Source organism: Rhinopithecus roxellana, chromosome 4 (assembly GCF_007565055.1).
Source record: "Rhinopithecus roxellana isolate Shanxi Qingling chromosome 4, ASM756505v1, whole genome shotgun sequence".
Taxonomy (NCBI): Eukaryota; Metazoa; Chordata; class Mammalia; order Primates; family Cercopithecidae; genus Rhinopithecus; species Rhinopithecus roxellana.
Window position 1 is genome coordinate 26093885 of NC_044552.1, and position 14940 is coordinate 26108824.

Below are 14940 nucleotides of genomic sequence, written 5' to 3' on the forward strand. Positions count from 1 at the left end.
TGGTTCTACCTTGGAATTCCACACCACGAGACTCACATAAAATGAGAAAATCATTTCCTCAGCTTAGGAAATGAGGCCTATTTGTTGCCACTCTGTGATCAAACAGAACAGACATAATTATCAGCTTAATATATTTCTATATATTAATTTCTATATATATATTCTTAATATATTTCTTACAGGATTTATATGTACTTGTACTGCTACGCATGTACAAGTAACATATAACTAAAAAGATATGCATAGAAACAACTTTTAATTTGACTAGAAATAAAATAAGTCATCCCTGACAGTGGAGAAATTATGTTGAAATGATTATTACTTTGAAATAGACCTCTGAAATATGTACTTTCAGATTTGACATTTCATACCGACTCTCAGATAGAACATAATGGAGAATCCTCTGTCTTCTAAATTTGTCTTTCTCTGAAATCTGTACAAGTCCTTTGATAACACCATATTATTGAAGTCTCTGGAGTGAAACACTATACACTAATTTACAGTTATAAATACCACATATTGTAGACAGAGTGAAGAAAGTTCTGATTGCCTTGCTGGCTGGTTTCTCACCTCATGTTTGCCAAGTTTGTTTCATTTGTTACAGTCTGGTCTCAGTTTTTATGCATTGCTTTTTTAAATGTTAGGATTACTTTTTTAATTGACAAATAAAAATTTTATAGTATATTTATGTTGTACAGCATGAGGTTTTGATATATGCCTATCGTGTGGAATGTCTAAATCAAGCTATTTAACATATGCATTACCTCACACACTCATGATATATACATGAAAATCATTATTCTATTGGGAAATAATCTTCTCTTTTTCTTTTCATTTTTTGTCTTTGGAGCCAAATGGACCAGATGATATTTAACTCCATCTTTGAGAAACATTTAATAATGTAATGTGTTTGTGGTACAGGGTGAGTACAGATGCACGGGAGGCCATAGGGTTTAGGTAAAGGGAGCACAAAAGTTGAAGATGAGGCACTGCCATCAATGCTGGGACTTCAGGCCAAGGGCAGGAGCTGAGGAAGCCACAAGGGAGGGCATTTTCTGCAGTTGCTGAACCAGTAGCAACCAGGTCCTGAGAAAGCCCTCTCTTGTGGCAGAATAACAGCCAGGCGGGAAAACTTTTCACCCTGCAAAGCTGGGGCAGAAGGTTCTTCCCTGAATGTGGTCACCTGCACTTCAGCTCAGGAGTCCTGCAAAAGACACGAGAGTGTTGTTTTCAACCTGGCTCTACCAACAGTTTCTTTTCCCCTCCTTCAAGGACTCAGATGAGGGCACTGCAGGAAGAAGAAAAACCAGTTCCTGAGTCTCCCACAGCCAACCTTCCTGTAGATCACAGGCCTTTTATAAGTGGATAGGAGAAGTTTTGGTGTAAATTGCCTGATCAGAAATTTGGATGTAAAGTCTTTCCTGTTATTTCTGTCTCATGCCTCATCACCTCTACCATCATTCTAGTGTGTCCCAAGTTTGTTCCTTCTGGTGGGTTTGTGGTCTCGCTGACTTCAAGAATGAAGTCAGGGACCTTCGTGGTGAGTGTTACAGCTCTTTAAAGGTGGCACGGACCCAAAGAGTGAGCAGCAGCAAGATTTATTGTGAAGAGCGAAAGAACAAAGCTTCCACAGCATGGAAGGGGACCTGAGGGGGTTGCTGGGGTTCCCTCAGGGGAATAAATGCTGGCCCCCCAGCATTTATTCCCTCATTTATCCCCGCCCATGTCCTGCTGATTGGTCCGTTTTAAAGAATGCTGCTTGGTCCATTTTACAGAGTGTGGATTGGTCCATTTTACAGAGTGTGGATTGGTCCATATTACAAATAGCTAGCTACCCACAGAGCACCAACTGGTGTGTTTTTACACAGCGCTGATTGGTGCATTTTACAAACCTCTTGTAAGACAGAAAGGTTCTCCAAGTCCCTTCCCAACCCAGAATCCAGCTGGCTTCACCTCTCACTAGGGAAACCATATCTGTTTCTAAAAGAGGATTAAAAGATATTACCTGTTGGCTGAAGTCCAGAGTGTCCTTGGAAAAAGTAGGAAAAGATATACATTTAAACATATTGAAGCAAGTCCGCCCTCCAACACAATGTCCCAGCGCTAGATCTCCCACCTGAGATTTCTCTAACACCACCACCCACACCAACCAGGGCAGAGAGGCGCAGAAACAGACCATGTGACCCATGAAGCATGAAGTGTCCGTCACAGGATCCAGTAATTGCATTAGCCTTAGTGGCTCTTCTGTAATTTGCTCCAGGATCTCAAACCACAGGACCCCTACTTGTTAACCTTCCTCTTGTCTCTGCAGGCCACAAGCTATTATGCTTTGACATAGAAACCATGCACTGATGATTTCTGGATTAGCAGGACATTGGAGGTCATTTGGGGAAAGAAAGGCTTTATCCAGCGCCACTCATATACTAAGAACTAGCCTCAGCAAAGCCATAGTTCCTCCTCCAGAAAAGCCTATGGACAGAGAGCCAGTTACCAAAGACTCCTCACCTTTCTGATTCCTGAAGTAGATGAACAGCCCAGCCCCAAGGAAGAGCAGGCCCAGCACAAAGCCCCCGACTCCACTCAGCATCTTGCTCTGTGCAGATTCAGACCGTGCTCCTGAGAGAGGAAGCCAGCTTTAGTGATGTTTATTCCAAACTGAACCTCTTTAATTGAGACTCTAAGATTCAGAGCTTTGAGAATGGAGAAGAAGGCTGCCTCACAAGAACTAAAATAACTGCCATTTCTGGAGAAAAATAGGATTTCAAATCACACTGAACAGTTACAGGGTTCAGACATCAAACTCATTCAAATATTACAACCTTGATGCAAGGCACGAGTTCAACATCTGATCCACAGAAAGCCTGAGACTCCATGAGGCTAAGTAGTTTATCTAGAGTGACAGAGTTAATAAAAGGCAGAGCTGAGATCAGATTTCCCTTATGTCAGGTAGGGCCCTACACTTCTCCTCTTCCCAGATCACAACAAATAACTCAGAGCAACAGCACCAGAAACTCAGTTTCAGACCCAGAGACAGGGCCTGGAGCCTGGGGAGAGCGGGTGACCCTGACCTGTGACATCACGGGGAGGTTCAAAAGAGGGACAGCCTCTCCTGCCTGGCAGGCACGACTGCTTCTCCAGGAGGTACAGGTGTTTCTAGAAACACCTACAGGGCTACCCCCAGTGACCCGCGCTAATGGAGATGAGAACGTGGAGCAAATGAAAATAGGATGTGGGAGAGGAGAAACCTGACACGCAGGGATTAGCACAGTCCCCTTCTTGGTGGGTGAGAAATGTATGAAGTCAGAAAGCTGCTCACTCCATTCCACTGTGAGAGGGCTCGCCACGCTTGGGTGCTCCACTTGGCAGGTGTAAACCTCTCCACTCTGAGGAACTGTTTCCAGCATCACCAGGGTCTGGAAGGTCCAGTCTCCATTCTGGATCAGGCCTGTGGACACCACCCCAGCCTTCTCTTCCTGACCGTTCCGGAACCACCTGACTTCAATACTGCCTGGATAGAAACCGTTCACAGAGCAGACCAGGAGGTTGTGGTGCTGCAGGGGCTGGGTCTTTTCAGGATACACAGTCACCTTAGGTTGGACTAGGAGAAAAAAACATAGTGGGAATGAGTCAGGAAGACAGAGTGTCTCCTTGTTTGGCTATTTTCTACTTCTCTGTAAACCCAGGCTCTGGCCTTGACCAGGCCTCCAGCATAGCTGGCCAAGTGGCCTTACAGTGTCAGGCTGGAATTTAATCTTGATAGTGAGGACCCATTAGATTTGAGAGATGTGAAAAATTATATTTGTTTCTTCATAGCTTGAAATTGGCATGCATTGTCAAACTGTTTACAAATCTTTGAAAGTAAAGAGTGTAGTAATTAATACTGATATCTGAGCCAGGTTGCCTGGTTCAAATTCAAGGGCTGCCTTTTACTGGTTGATCCTGGAAGAGTTTTTCGATTCTTCTGTGTCTCAATTTTGTCACCTACAATGAAGGACAATTATATTAATTTACCTTCTGGGGTTATATGAGGATTAATGCATGTAAAATGTATAAAACAATGACTGAGGATAGCTTTCAATTTATGAGGTCAGAAACTTCTCACTCCACTCCACTGTGAGAGGGCTCATCACACTTGGGTGCTCCACTTGGCACCTATTTATCATCCTTGTACACCATGACAGAAAAGTATGATTTAAAGCAATGTGGATAGATAAAGGGACAGAGTTGAGTACATGAGGAAACCGAGTACGAATTTTTAGGAATACTACCGCCATGCACTCACACCTTAGAAAACCACAGAAATGGTTCTGCTCCTGGGAAGGTGGGACAGACAGTAATGATTCTCCAAATTTTTACGTTCCTAGAAAAGCATGAGTCCTGAACCAGAGAGAGGGATTAAGGAATGTCATTTTAGTTTTGAAAGTTCTTATATTTACATTTAGCTGATCAATGCATCTCCCGTGCAACACAGCGTATTTATTATTAGGCCTATCATTGTGAAATGATTTTTCCTTCCAGAATGACATTTGGATTAAGGTAGGATCTGGGACTTGTTACTTGGGGTGCCCAGGAAAATCCCTGACACTAGCAGACTCTCAATAAATGCAATTTTTTTAGAAGTAAGGAGAAACCTAGAGACAGCAATACCACAAAATGGTAGATTTAAGATGGATTGTAAATCATTAATCAACATTTTGCAATATATTTTATTAAATAAAAATGTTCAAATTCTTAACATGGAAAAGAATTTTCAAAATCAACATACCACAAACTGGAGCAAATGCTGAATCAGATATCAATAAAGTGTAATAATCTTACAGTACAAAGAACCCACAAAGTCACTGAGAAAAATACTAAGCCCTCGAGATATTAGACAGTAGATCATTGTCCACTACCTACCTAATACGATAGGGAATTCTTAGAGCAGTAATTGTAACTGGCCAATAAATAGGTCAAAATAATTCAAAGGAATTACAAATAAAAAATATAAATTAAAAATTAACCAGAAACATACATTTTCGGCTTTTGGTGAATGTTGCAATAAAGGTCAACAAAGGGGAAAGTGAGGTGAGTTGTGTCACAACTATTACATGTAAAAGAGTAATATGTAACCACTAGAAAACTATTAGCATTATAACAAAAGAGTAACTGTGTTAAAACTTTAATTCAAGAAGTTAGTTTCACAGTCATTTCTACTATATAAAAATATATACACTAAAAAACAAACAAACAAAAAAAAAAACAAAAAAAAAACCAAAAAAACTAGCAAGAAATTTAGACCTAAAGAACCTTCAAGGTGCCTCAGAGGTCTCCTCAATTCCTCTAGAAATTAATCCAAAGCTTTTGCAAACGAACAGCACACACTTTTATTTCAGAGATTACATGAAGGGTGTGTGCCAGGGACAGTCTGGAACTGGCCTCCTCACATTTTCCCAAACCTTCCAGACCCCTCAGCTCTCCTCCCCTAAACCTTCACCCCAACTACACACACGTTGCAATTCCCTTCCCTGCATCTCTAAGGACCCAGGACAATCAAGGTCTCCTCTCTCTCCAGCCCCCTGCACCCACCTCCCATGTCACCTCCCCACAGAGACCTCCAAGAATAAGAAGAATCCCCCTCCTGCTTCGCCTCCCACAACAGACACACAGACAAATCCACACTCTACACACACACCTGTGCCCTCAGAACTCCTTGGTCAGGATAGAGAGGATTCTAAATGCTCACAGATGGCCCTCTCTCTCTCTCTCTCTCTCTCTCTCTCTCTCTCTCTCTCTCTCTCTCTGTCACACACACACACACAGTCACACACACACACTCAGATTCCCAGCTCACAGGGACTCAGGCCCCGCCCCCGCCATGCTCACCTCGCCGCTGCACTGTGAAGCTCTCATCAACCCGGTAGTTGTGTCTGCACACGGTGTCCACCGCGGCCCGCGCCCGCTCCAGGATGTCCTTCCGACTGTTCCAGTACTCCGCGTCAGGCCGCCCCAGCTCCGTCACCGCCCGGAACTCCCCCACGTCGCTGTCGAAGCGCACGTACTCCTCCCGGTTATGGATGTATCTATCCAGGAACCGCACCCGCTCCGTCCCATTGAAGAAGTGACACTCAGACTTAGCTTGCTCCAAGAAACGTGCTGTGGGGACACGAAGGATCTGGTCACACGGGCGGCCTCCTGAGAAGACACTGACAGCGACGCCGCCATCCGGGGCTCCTGGGCGGGTGCGGGCACTGGAAACCTTAACCGGCCCCACCCGCACCGCCCACCACCAGCAGCCCAGGGGCTCATCCTCCGTCTTCCTGAGGCGATCGGGGGCCTAGGGAACCATGCGGGAAAACCCCTTCTGATCCCCAGGCTTTGGGGACCCCCTCCCTGCCTTCAGCCTGCTCTGGAAAACTCAATGCAGGAGCTGGAGGAGGATCCGCCCAGCATCGCAGCCCGCACAGCCTCTTTCTGGGAGCCTCCACCCCACAGACACTCTGCTCCTTCTGTTCCACATCTTTACCGGTTCCTTTACCGCAATCATCCTGTGAACACTTCCTTAGTGCTGACCTCGTGCCAGGCCTGCGCTGCCTCTAGGAATCCAAACAAGGGAAAACAGATCTCTCCACTCTGCTAGGGGAGCTTAAAGAGCAGTGAAAGCGATGGCCAAAAACAAACACACAAGAGCTTAGACAGGAATGAGAAATGTCAGAAGTGTGGAGTTCTAGAGCAGAGAATAATAGGATGATCTCATTTACATTAGGGTGCCAGAGAAGGACCCTCCGAAAAGAGGCAGTTCAGATGTGATTTGACAGGTTAATCAGGTGTGAGCCAGGGGGCGGAGTGGAGCCTGTGTCTGTTTAGACAAAAAGGGAGGCACACTTTCAGGTTTAGGAAATTCCATTTACAAAAGCTTTAATTGATGAACTTCTTCAAGAAACTAGAAGAAAGTTCACTAAAGCAGAGAGGTTGAGGGGAAGGAGGGTAAAAGATTAGACTGGAGAAAGCACAAGAAGCCAGGTATTTAAAAGCCTCGTGGGTGGTGGTAGGATTTTGGATTTATACTAAAGACAATAGGAAAATAACAAAGAGTTTTAAGGAGAATAAAACCATGATCCCTGTAAATGTCCACAGACCTTCCTTTGCATTTCTAAATCCACAAAGCTCAGAAATTCAGTTAAAAAAAACTTGTTTCCACAACTCATTTGGCAAATCTCATCTGATAAGGGTAAGTGGTCAAAAGTGTCTCAGAGCTCTTATTGGTGACATGTGCTTCTGTAGTTTCAATACATATAAACATACGTACATATATGTGTGAAAATATACACAGATGTAAAACACTGTATACATTTTTGATGTTTTTGTCTTTATGTCTGAAGTGTGAAAATGACAAAAATAACTTAGAAATAATCCTGTGGGTAAAAGTGAAATGAATAAACAGAAGCATTTTACATTGTAAGTGACATCAAATGTAGAATAACTACAGAAATCTGAGGCATGTTAGTGAGAAATAATTGCAGCAGCCATCACTATTTGTGACTTACCAGGGCAAACTGTTGAAAGTTAATAGAGATAATGACGACAGACAATATTAAAAAATTTGCATAAGGCAAAAAATAAATATGAAAATATCGAGCTTGCATTGAGTAAATGGATTCAACAAGAATATGGTTGCATTTATGCAACTGTCTAATTTTTTATAATGAAACAAGCAAAAATAAGGCATAAAAAAACTGAACTGTGTGGTGAGTGTATAACAGATGTGAGTTTAGAATTTTCAGAAAGAGCACAGTGTGAACCAGTGTGCTCAGCCTCAGCACTACTGACATTTTGGACCAGATAATTCTTTGTTGATGGCGGAGGCTGTTCTGAACATTGTAGGTTCTCTAGCAGTGTCCCTAGCTTCTACTCATTAAATATCAGAAGAAACCCCTGTTGTGACAACCAAAAATTGTTCCAAACATTGCCACACATTCCCCAAGGAAGATGGGAGGGAAGGGAGGGGTGGTGAATTGTCCCTGGGTAAGAACCACAGGTGTGAACCATCTGAAAAAATCTATGTCAACAAGCTACTATTAGTTATGGAGCAGCAGAGAATTGCATTGAAAAAATATTTGTTGGAAATCTTGGTCCTAAATAAAAAGAATGTTTTGTAGAATTTTGGTCCCAATACAGTGCTATCTTTCCAGAAAATGAACTTGATGAGAACCAAGATTTACTGATTTCCTTGCCTTACCAATCAGTCACTAATCATATCATTTTTCGTTCACATCATCTTCCTTCTTAATTTCTCTGCCACTGGTCCACTAACTCTCTGTAGTAATGAATCACAACCACAGCTATTTTATTCCAGTTAAATGCCCCAACTAACTCATTTCTCTCAACCTCCCACTCCCAACAATACTAGCAGGCATCAAATTACCAGCCTTGGCCAGAGGCAGAACTCTTGGTTTTGTAGTCAAGTCCCTTCAGAAAGGGAGAAACCAAGAAAATGACATTCTCATACAGACTGTTTCAAAAATGAGCAGATCCCCAGACTGTGAGCAAGAGCTGCGGAAATCGCCCTTTGCCCTTTAGAAACGATGGCAGAGAGGTGTGCAGCCCGGATCAAACAATGCCTATCTTTTCATCCCTGAATTGTCTAAGCACTTTCATCACAGAGAAAAAGTTTAAAAATAAACAAGTGTGAAGTTGCTGTCCCTGTGGCTTGCATGGTTAGCACTGTAAGCCATGTCCATGTGTCCCACTTAGGGTTGACAGATTTGGCAAATAAAATCAGAGGCTGCCCAGGTAAATCTGGATTTCCAATAAATTATGGTTGTGCACCTGAAATTCATATTTAACTAGGAATCTGTATTTTATTTGGTAACTCTAGCCCAACTTGCTAGTCAAACCTCAGAAGGAGTGATTTAATTCTTCCTTGTGTTCTTCAACATATGACCATTATAGACATACAGAACTTTTAAAATGATAAATGTAAAATGAAAGAAAGTTTCTCCTGTACATCGGAACTAGCAGCCCTTGCATCTCTGTCCCCACTCTAAGAAACAATCTGGTATATATGAATGTCAGAAATTCTGTCAATAATTCAGACACAATATAGTCACTACTCACTAATGATGGAAAAACTCTCAAACTCTAGAATCAGAAAACCTGAATAAAAACATGATCTCTTCTACTTGGGTCAATTTTTACCAACCATAAACCTTTTTGTAATCTATCAAATGCATTTAATAATAGCATAATCAGTAACCACCAGAAAGGAGTTGGAAGAGGTCCCACGAGGCTGTCTTCACCGCTATGCCCAAGAATAAAGTGAATTACAATGTATAAATGAAAAACTAATTTCATAATAAATTCTCTAAACTGAAAAAAAAAATAGCATAATCCTCACAGGATTACTGTTAAGAGTAAAATTAAATGATGACTCTTCTTAGCACTGATCATATAACAAACACTCAAATACATTCCCATTTTAACTTTTATGATCCCTATAACTGCAGCTCACATTATTTTTTGTATTCCTTAACTCTAAGGCAATTAGTAACTTCATCATGATTTTGCAATTGTCTTCTGTTCTTCCATTAGTTTCATAAAGAATTGTCATCCTGAAAACATAGGGCAGAAACACTGGTTTATGTCCAGTAAAGCAGTATACCTGAACCTCACACAAAAGGCATCTGCTGACATAGGAGAAAGGGACTTTCTACATGCCCAGATTTAAACTGCAATCTGATTTCCAGCACTATATTTGTAATACTGGGTTTTACTTATAACCTCTCAATTTTAGATTCCAGAAGTGTATATGTTTTTAAATACCACAGATACAACAGGATCGTTATTGAAATTGAATACTGAATTTCATAGGCCTGGTACACAGTCACTGCAAAATGTTACATGGCATATACTGATGGCGACTGGATTCATTTTATTTATCACTCCATTCTCATGACCTAGAGTAATAACTGGTATATGCTATGTCAGTAATAAATATTGGCTGTGTGAAATACTGGCTACGTGAAATATTGGCTGTGTGACCTTTTGCATGAGTAGTCACCACTGCACACAGGGCTCTCTAGTATTTCCTTGCTAATAATGACTGAGCATCTCTGGTTCACAGGTCCTCCTCCTTCTCTTCAGCTTCTTTAGCCTTTTCCTTTAGATTCAGCAGGTTCCCTGAACCCAGAGAACAGTCCTTCCCTGAAGCTCTCTACTCAAAAAAGTCAACCTTAACCTCGTCCTCACTTCTAGCTCTTCAAAAAGTGCAATCCAGTTTCCTACCTGGATACTCCCTTGACTGCAAATATCAACTCCACCAAACCCAGCACTTGCTTCTCTGTCACGTTCTCACTTCTTCCCACGTTCTCACTTCTTCCTCCTCTTACTTCTTCCCACGTTCTCACTTCTTCCTCCTCTTAGCGGTACTCACCACAATTGGCCTCTCCCTTCTCCTTGAAAAAAATCTGTTTTCCTTGACTTACACACATTATGTTCTCTTGGTTTTTCTCCAACATCCCTGGGCTCTTTCTCAGCCCCCTTTGCTGGGCTGTGCCCTCGTCTTTTTTCTGCACACAATCCATCTCTCTATATATCCTCTTCCACTCCCTGGAACTTAACGGACTACACGTATTGATGCCGCCAACATAAATACCTGAAGCCCTGGCCTCACCATGAGTCTCTTAAATGCCATTGACCTTCTGATTACTCCATATAAATGTCAATCAATCATCTCAAATTTAAAGGAAAATTGTATTTCCAACCACCCACTTCAAGTCATTTCCTCCCATAATTGTTCCTATCTCAATAAATACCACCACCACCCACTTATTGGTCAAAACAAAATCCTTAGGAATAAGTTTGATTGTTCCACCCCTTTACAGTAATTCATTAACAAGCTAAGCAAAAATACATGCCAACTCTGTCCACTTTATCTTTTTCACTGTCTTTATCACTAACGCACTCCATGAAACCACCAGCCTGTTTTCCCTGGAGAATTCCCTGCTGTGCTCCTAAATAGTCTTCCTAACCTCTTGGGAACCCCACAAATCCAGTTCCCACAGAGTAGCTAGAATTATTTTTAATAATTGAATATAGGCAGGGCGCAGTGGCTCACACCTGTAATCCCAGCATTTTGGGAGGCCAAGGTGGGTGGATCATGAGATCAGGAGATGGAGACCAACCTGGCTAAGACGGTGAAATCCCATCTCTACTAAAAACACAAGAAATTAGCCAGGTGTAGTGGCATGCGCCTGTGGTCCCAGCTACTCAGGAGGCTGGGGCAGGAGAATCACTTGAACCTGGGAGGCGGAGGTTGCAGTGAGCTGAGATTGTGCCACTGCAATCTAGCCTGGGCAACAGAGTGAGACTCCATCACAAAAAAAAAAAAAAAAAAAAAAAAAAAATCGAACGTAAATTGACTCTCCTTGTAACCATGCAATATCTTCTCATATCTATTTAAATAAAATTTAGTCTGGGCGCGGTGGTTCACGCCTGTAATCTCAGCACTTCGCGAGGCCAAGGCAGACAGATTATCTGAGATCACAGTTTTGAGACCAGCCTGGTCAACATGGTGATACCCAATCTCTACTAAAAGTACAAAAAAATTAGCCAGGTATGGTGGTGGGTGCCTGTAATCCCAGCTACTTGGGAAGCTGAGGCAGGAGAATCACTTGAACCTGGGAGGTGGAGGTTGCAGTGAACTGAGATTGTGCCATTGCACTCCAGCCTGGGCAACAAGAAAGAAACCCCGTCTCAGAAAAATATATAAATAAATAAAATAAATAAAAAATAAATACATAAATAAATAAAATAAAATAAAATTTAAATTTTTTACTGTGGACATCAGAGCCTAATATGGTGAGGCTCCTGACTTCCTCTCTGTGTCCTACCTCATCTTCTGCCTCTCCATTTCCTTACTTTCTCTACGTCAGCCCCTGTAGCCTTTCTCTCCCTCCACACAATTTCCCATACCAGGGCTTTCCCCCGATTCGGTCTCCCTGGAACTTTCGTCGCTTAGATCTTCACATGACTGTCTACTTATTTTGTTGTCTCAGCTGAATGTCACTTTCTCAGGTAGAGCTCCCTAAACATTCGAACTAAAGTAGGTGAATCCATTTCTCTCTTTCCACAAACCTGATGTATTTTCTTTAGTGCACTATGACTCTCTAACATTTTCTTCTTTGTTAAATGCTTATTGAGTTAATGTCTGTCTCCTCTACGCTTGTGTAACTTCAGTGAGAGTAGAGACCCTCTGTATCTTAACCAAATAGAATGATTTGAATCTAGAATGGAGCCCAGTACGCAGTAGCTGCTGAGAAAAAGAAGCGTGGTTTACATGAATAAACCAGGGTATGGGAACTGATCACCGTGGGCATCCTGGAAAGCAAGAAGGGGCTCAAGCTCCAGCACTCTTTCATTTTGATGTCACACTAGACCCCTTCTCCTCCCGGTGAGAAATACAGGCAAACTTCTTCTTTCTCCTTCTTCTAATTGGAAGAAGAATTCACAGATAAAGAAACAGTGATTTAAGAAAAAGGAAATCTTTTTATTAAGAGTCATCTCTTTTGGCTTGGACACAGTGGCTCACATCTATAATCCTAGAACTTTGGGAGGCCAAGGCAGGAGGATTGCTTGAGTCCAGCAGTTTAAGACCAACCTGGGCAACATGGCAAAACCTCATCTCTACTAAAATTACAAAAATTACCTGGGCGTGGTTGCCTGTCTGTATTTCCAGCTACTCTGGTGCCTGAGGAGGGAGGATTGCTTGGGCGTGGGAGGCAGAGGTTGCAGTGAGCCTCAATCACACCACGAGTTTCAGCCTGGGTGACAGAGCCAGGCCCTATTTCAAAAAGAAAAAAAGTATCTCTTTCAATGGAGCTCCTAGTGCTAAGCATCTGTGCAAGCTTTAGAGATTTCTGGAAATGATGACAACATAGCTGGGGAAAAATAGAGAGAAACCGGAGGAAGAGGTAAGCAGACATGGCTAATTAAGGAAAGCTGAGGGCATCATGAGTGAACCTATGAAATTTAGGACAAGACACCAGTAAGACAATGAGTTCCCAGGACTTGCTCATTGACTTTCAGCCCTATGAGATGTGAACAATTTCCACATTGTCTCGGTAACCTCACATAGAGTATATAGTTTGAACATTATTAAATTTCTGATATTTGATTATTTTTTACTTACAAAAACAGAATTTCATTTAATTTATACTATGTTAGTTAAATCTCTTCTGTCATGTCTAATTAGAGCATGTAGGAGATGTAGGAGAAACAAGTATGGAAAGGTTAAATATATTCATAATAAACACTAACCTGGGTCAGTTTTTCAGAGGATGCCTTAAGTTCTTTAGGCACCAAAGAATACCTCATAAATGCTCTGTATCTGTAAGGTGACTCCAAGTACTAAAGATCTCAGCTTCAGTACCAGGGATTTTCCCCATCAGAAAGAAAGAACACTAAGTATAACTTCTGTCAGAGAAGCTACATACGCTACAGGGATACAGGCTTTATAAACATTGGAGTTCAGAAAGAAAAGAAAGGAGGTAATGGGGAGGCCACTGGGTCCATCCTCACATATGAGGAAGAGGGGCCAACACCACAGGTCCTGTGGAGGACATAACCCAGCATCGTCTAGGAGAGACCCTTTGAATTCCCTTGACTCCCACAAAATTTTCAGTAAAAATCTCCTTTTGTCTGACATAAGTCAACATAATAAAGGGAAGTGCTGTATGGGGAATTTATTTTAGCATCCTTATTTCTAAATCCTCTAAAGACCCTGAGGACATGTGTTGCAAAGGTTTTATTGGTGGAGATTTGAAAAAGAAATGACCTGTACGGAGGCCCCTTACACAAGTCTCATGGAGAGGGCAAGTAGCGAAGCTCCTTTTGTGGTGGAAATAATTGGGAATTCAATGATAAACATGGACGATCTCTGAAAAATGTCACAATTTCGTAACAGACATGGTCTGGGCACAATTTTAACAAAACTCCCTGTTTTCCCCACCCCATAGTAGCTCAGCACCGGCAATGTGCACTTACGTCCGGTGTCCCCAGCCAAAGCCAGTGGGGAGCTCAGCATCATCAGTGTCACTGTGAGAGCTGCCATGCAGGAGCCTCCAGGGAGCCTCAGACACACCATGCTGGAGAACAGGACAGGACCAGGGACCAGAGGAGCAGACAAGTCTCACCCAGGGAGAACTATGACCCCTCCACCCACACTCCAAATTATAGAGAGGAAGTTACTGATTTCCTTGCTCCTGGATTGGGTAATCTCGTGTTGGAGAACCAATCAGCATCTGAGTTCAATAGCATCATCAGTCGCTGGTCAGAGATTCAGTATGAAGGTCCTCTTCTGAAACAATTTCCTTCTTTAAAGGATTGCTTTAATTTAGTACTTGAAAGGTTTGATCTGGTTGCGTGTAAAACACTAATTGGGTCCCTATTGTTAGCCAGCTTTGTGCTGGTGAGTGAGGTGTTCACTAGTTTGAGCCTTGTACGAGCATTCATTTCCCACTTGACAAGACAACTGTTTGCAAAAGTGAGTGTGTGAGTGTGTTTTGGAGTAAAGGAGATGGAGGGAACGTGGTTGCCAATGTGCAGACCTTTAATCTGGTCCTTATTGCACCACATCTTAATGTTGTAGATTTGGGAAAATTACTTCATGTCTCACAGTTGACATGAAGATACTGTGATCTTTCAGATCTTTCAATACTGGAAAATGCTGTCATTCTCTGGACACCTCAAGGAGCAGCAGCCCCGGGTATCTGATGATGTGACAGAATGACAGCTGTTGACTGGAGAGTGCAATCTGCACCTCTTTACAGGTAGAGATGTCTCTAATAAGTTAAAGGACAATGAAAGTTTTTAATAATTTAATCTGAGTAAAAGGTTTTTTTCATGTGTGTCTCCTGATGCTGCCCTCAAGTTTAGTGGCACCTCCAGAACACACACAGGCAA

The 14940-nt window shown here is 42.3% G+C and overlaps 1 protein-coding gene across 1 annotated transcript; it reads right to left on the minus strand.

Moving 5' to 3' along the window:
- Window positions 1-869: 869 nt before the first annotated feature.
- Window positions 870-14227, minus strand: LOC104673868 (HLA class II histocompatibility antigen, DRB1-10 beta chain). Its single transcript, XM_010378031.2, has 6 exons — window positions 14023-14227; window positions 5866-6135; window positions 3317-3598; window positions 2506-2616; window positions 2006-2029; window positions 870-1204 (listed from the first exon to the last, which is right to left on the minus strand). The coding sequence occupies exons 1-6, from the start codon at window positions 14120-14122 to the stop codon at window positions 1191-1193; spliced, it is 801 nt and encodes a 266-aa protein (XP_010376333.2). The 5' UTR covers window positions 14123-14227; the 3' UTR covers window positions 870-1190.
- Window positions 14228-14940: the final 713 nt, after the last annotated feature.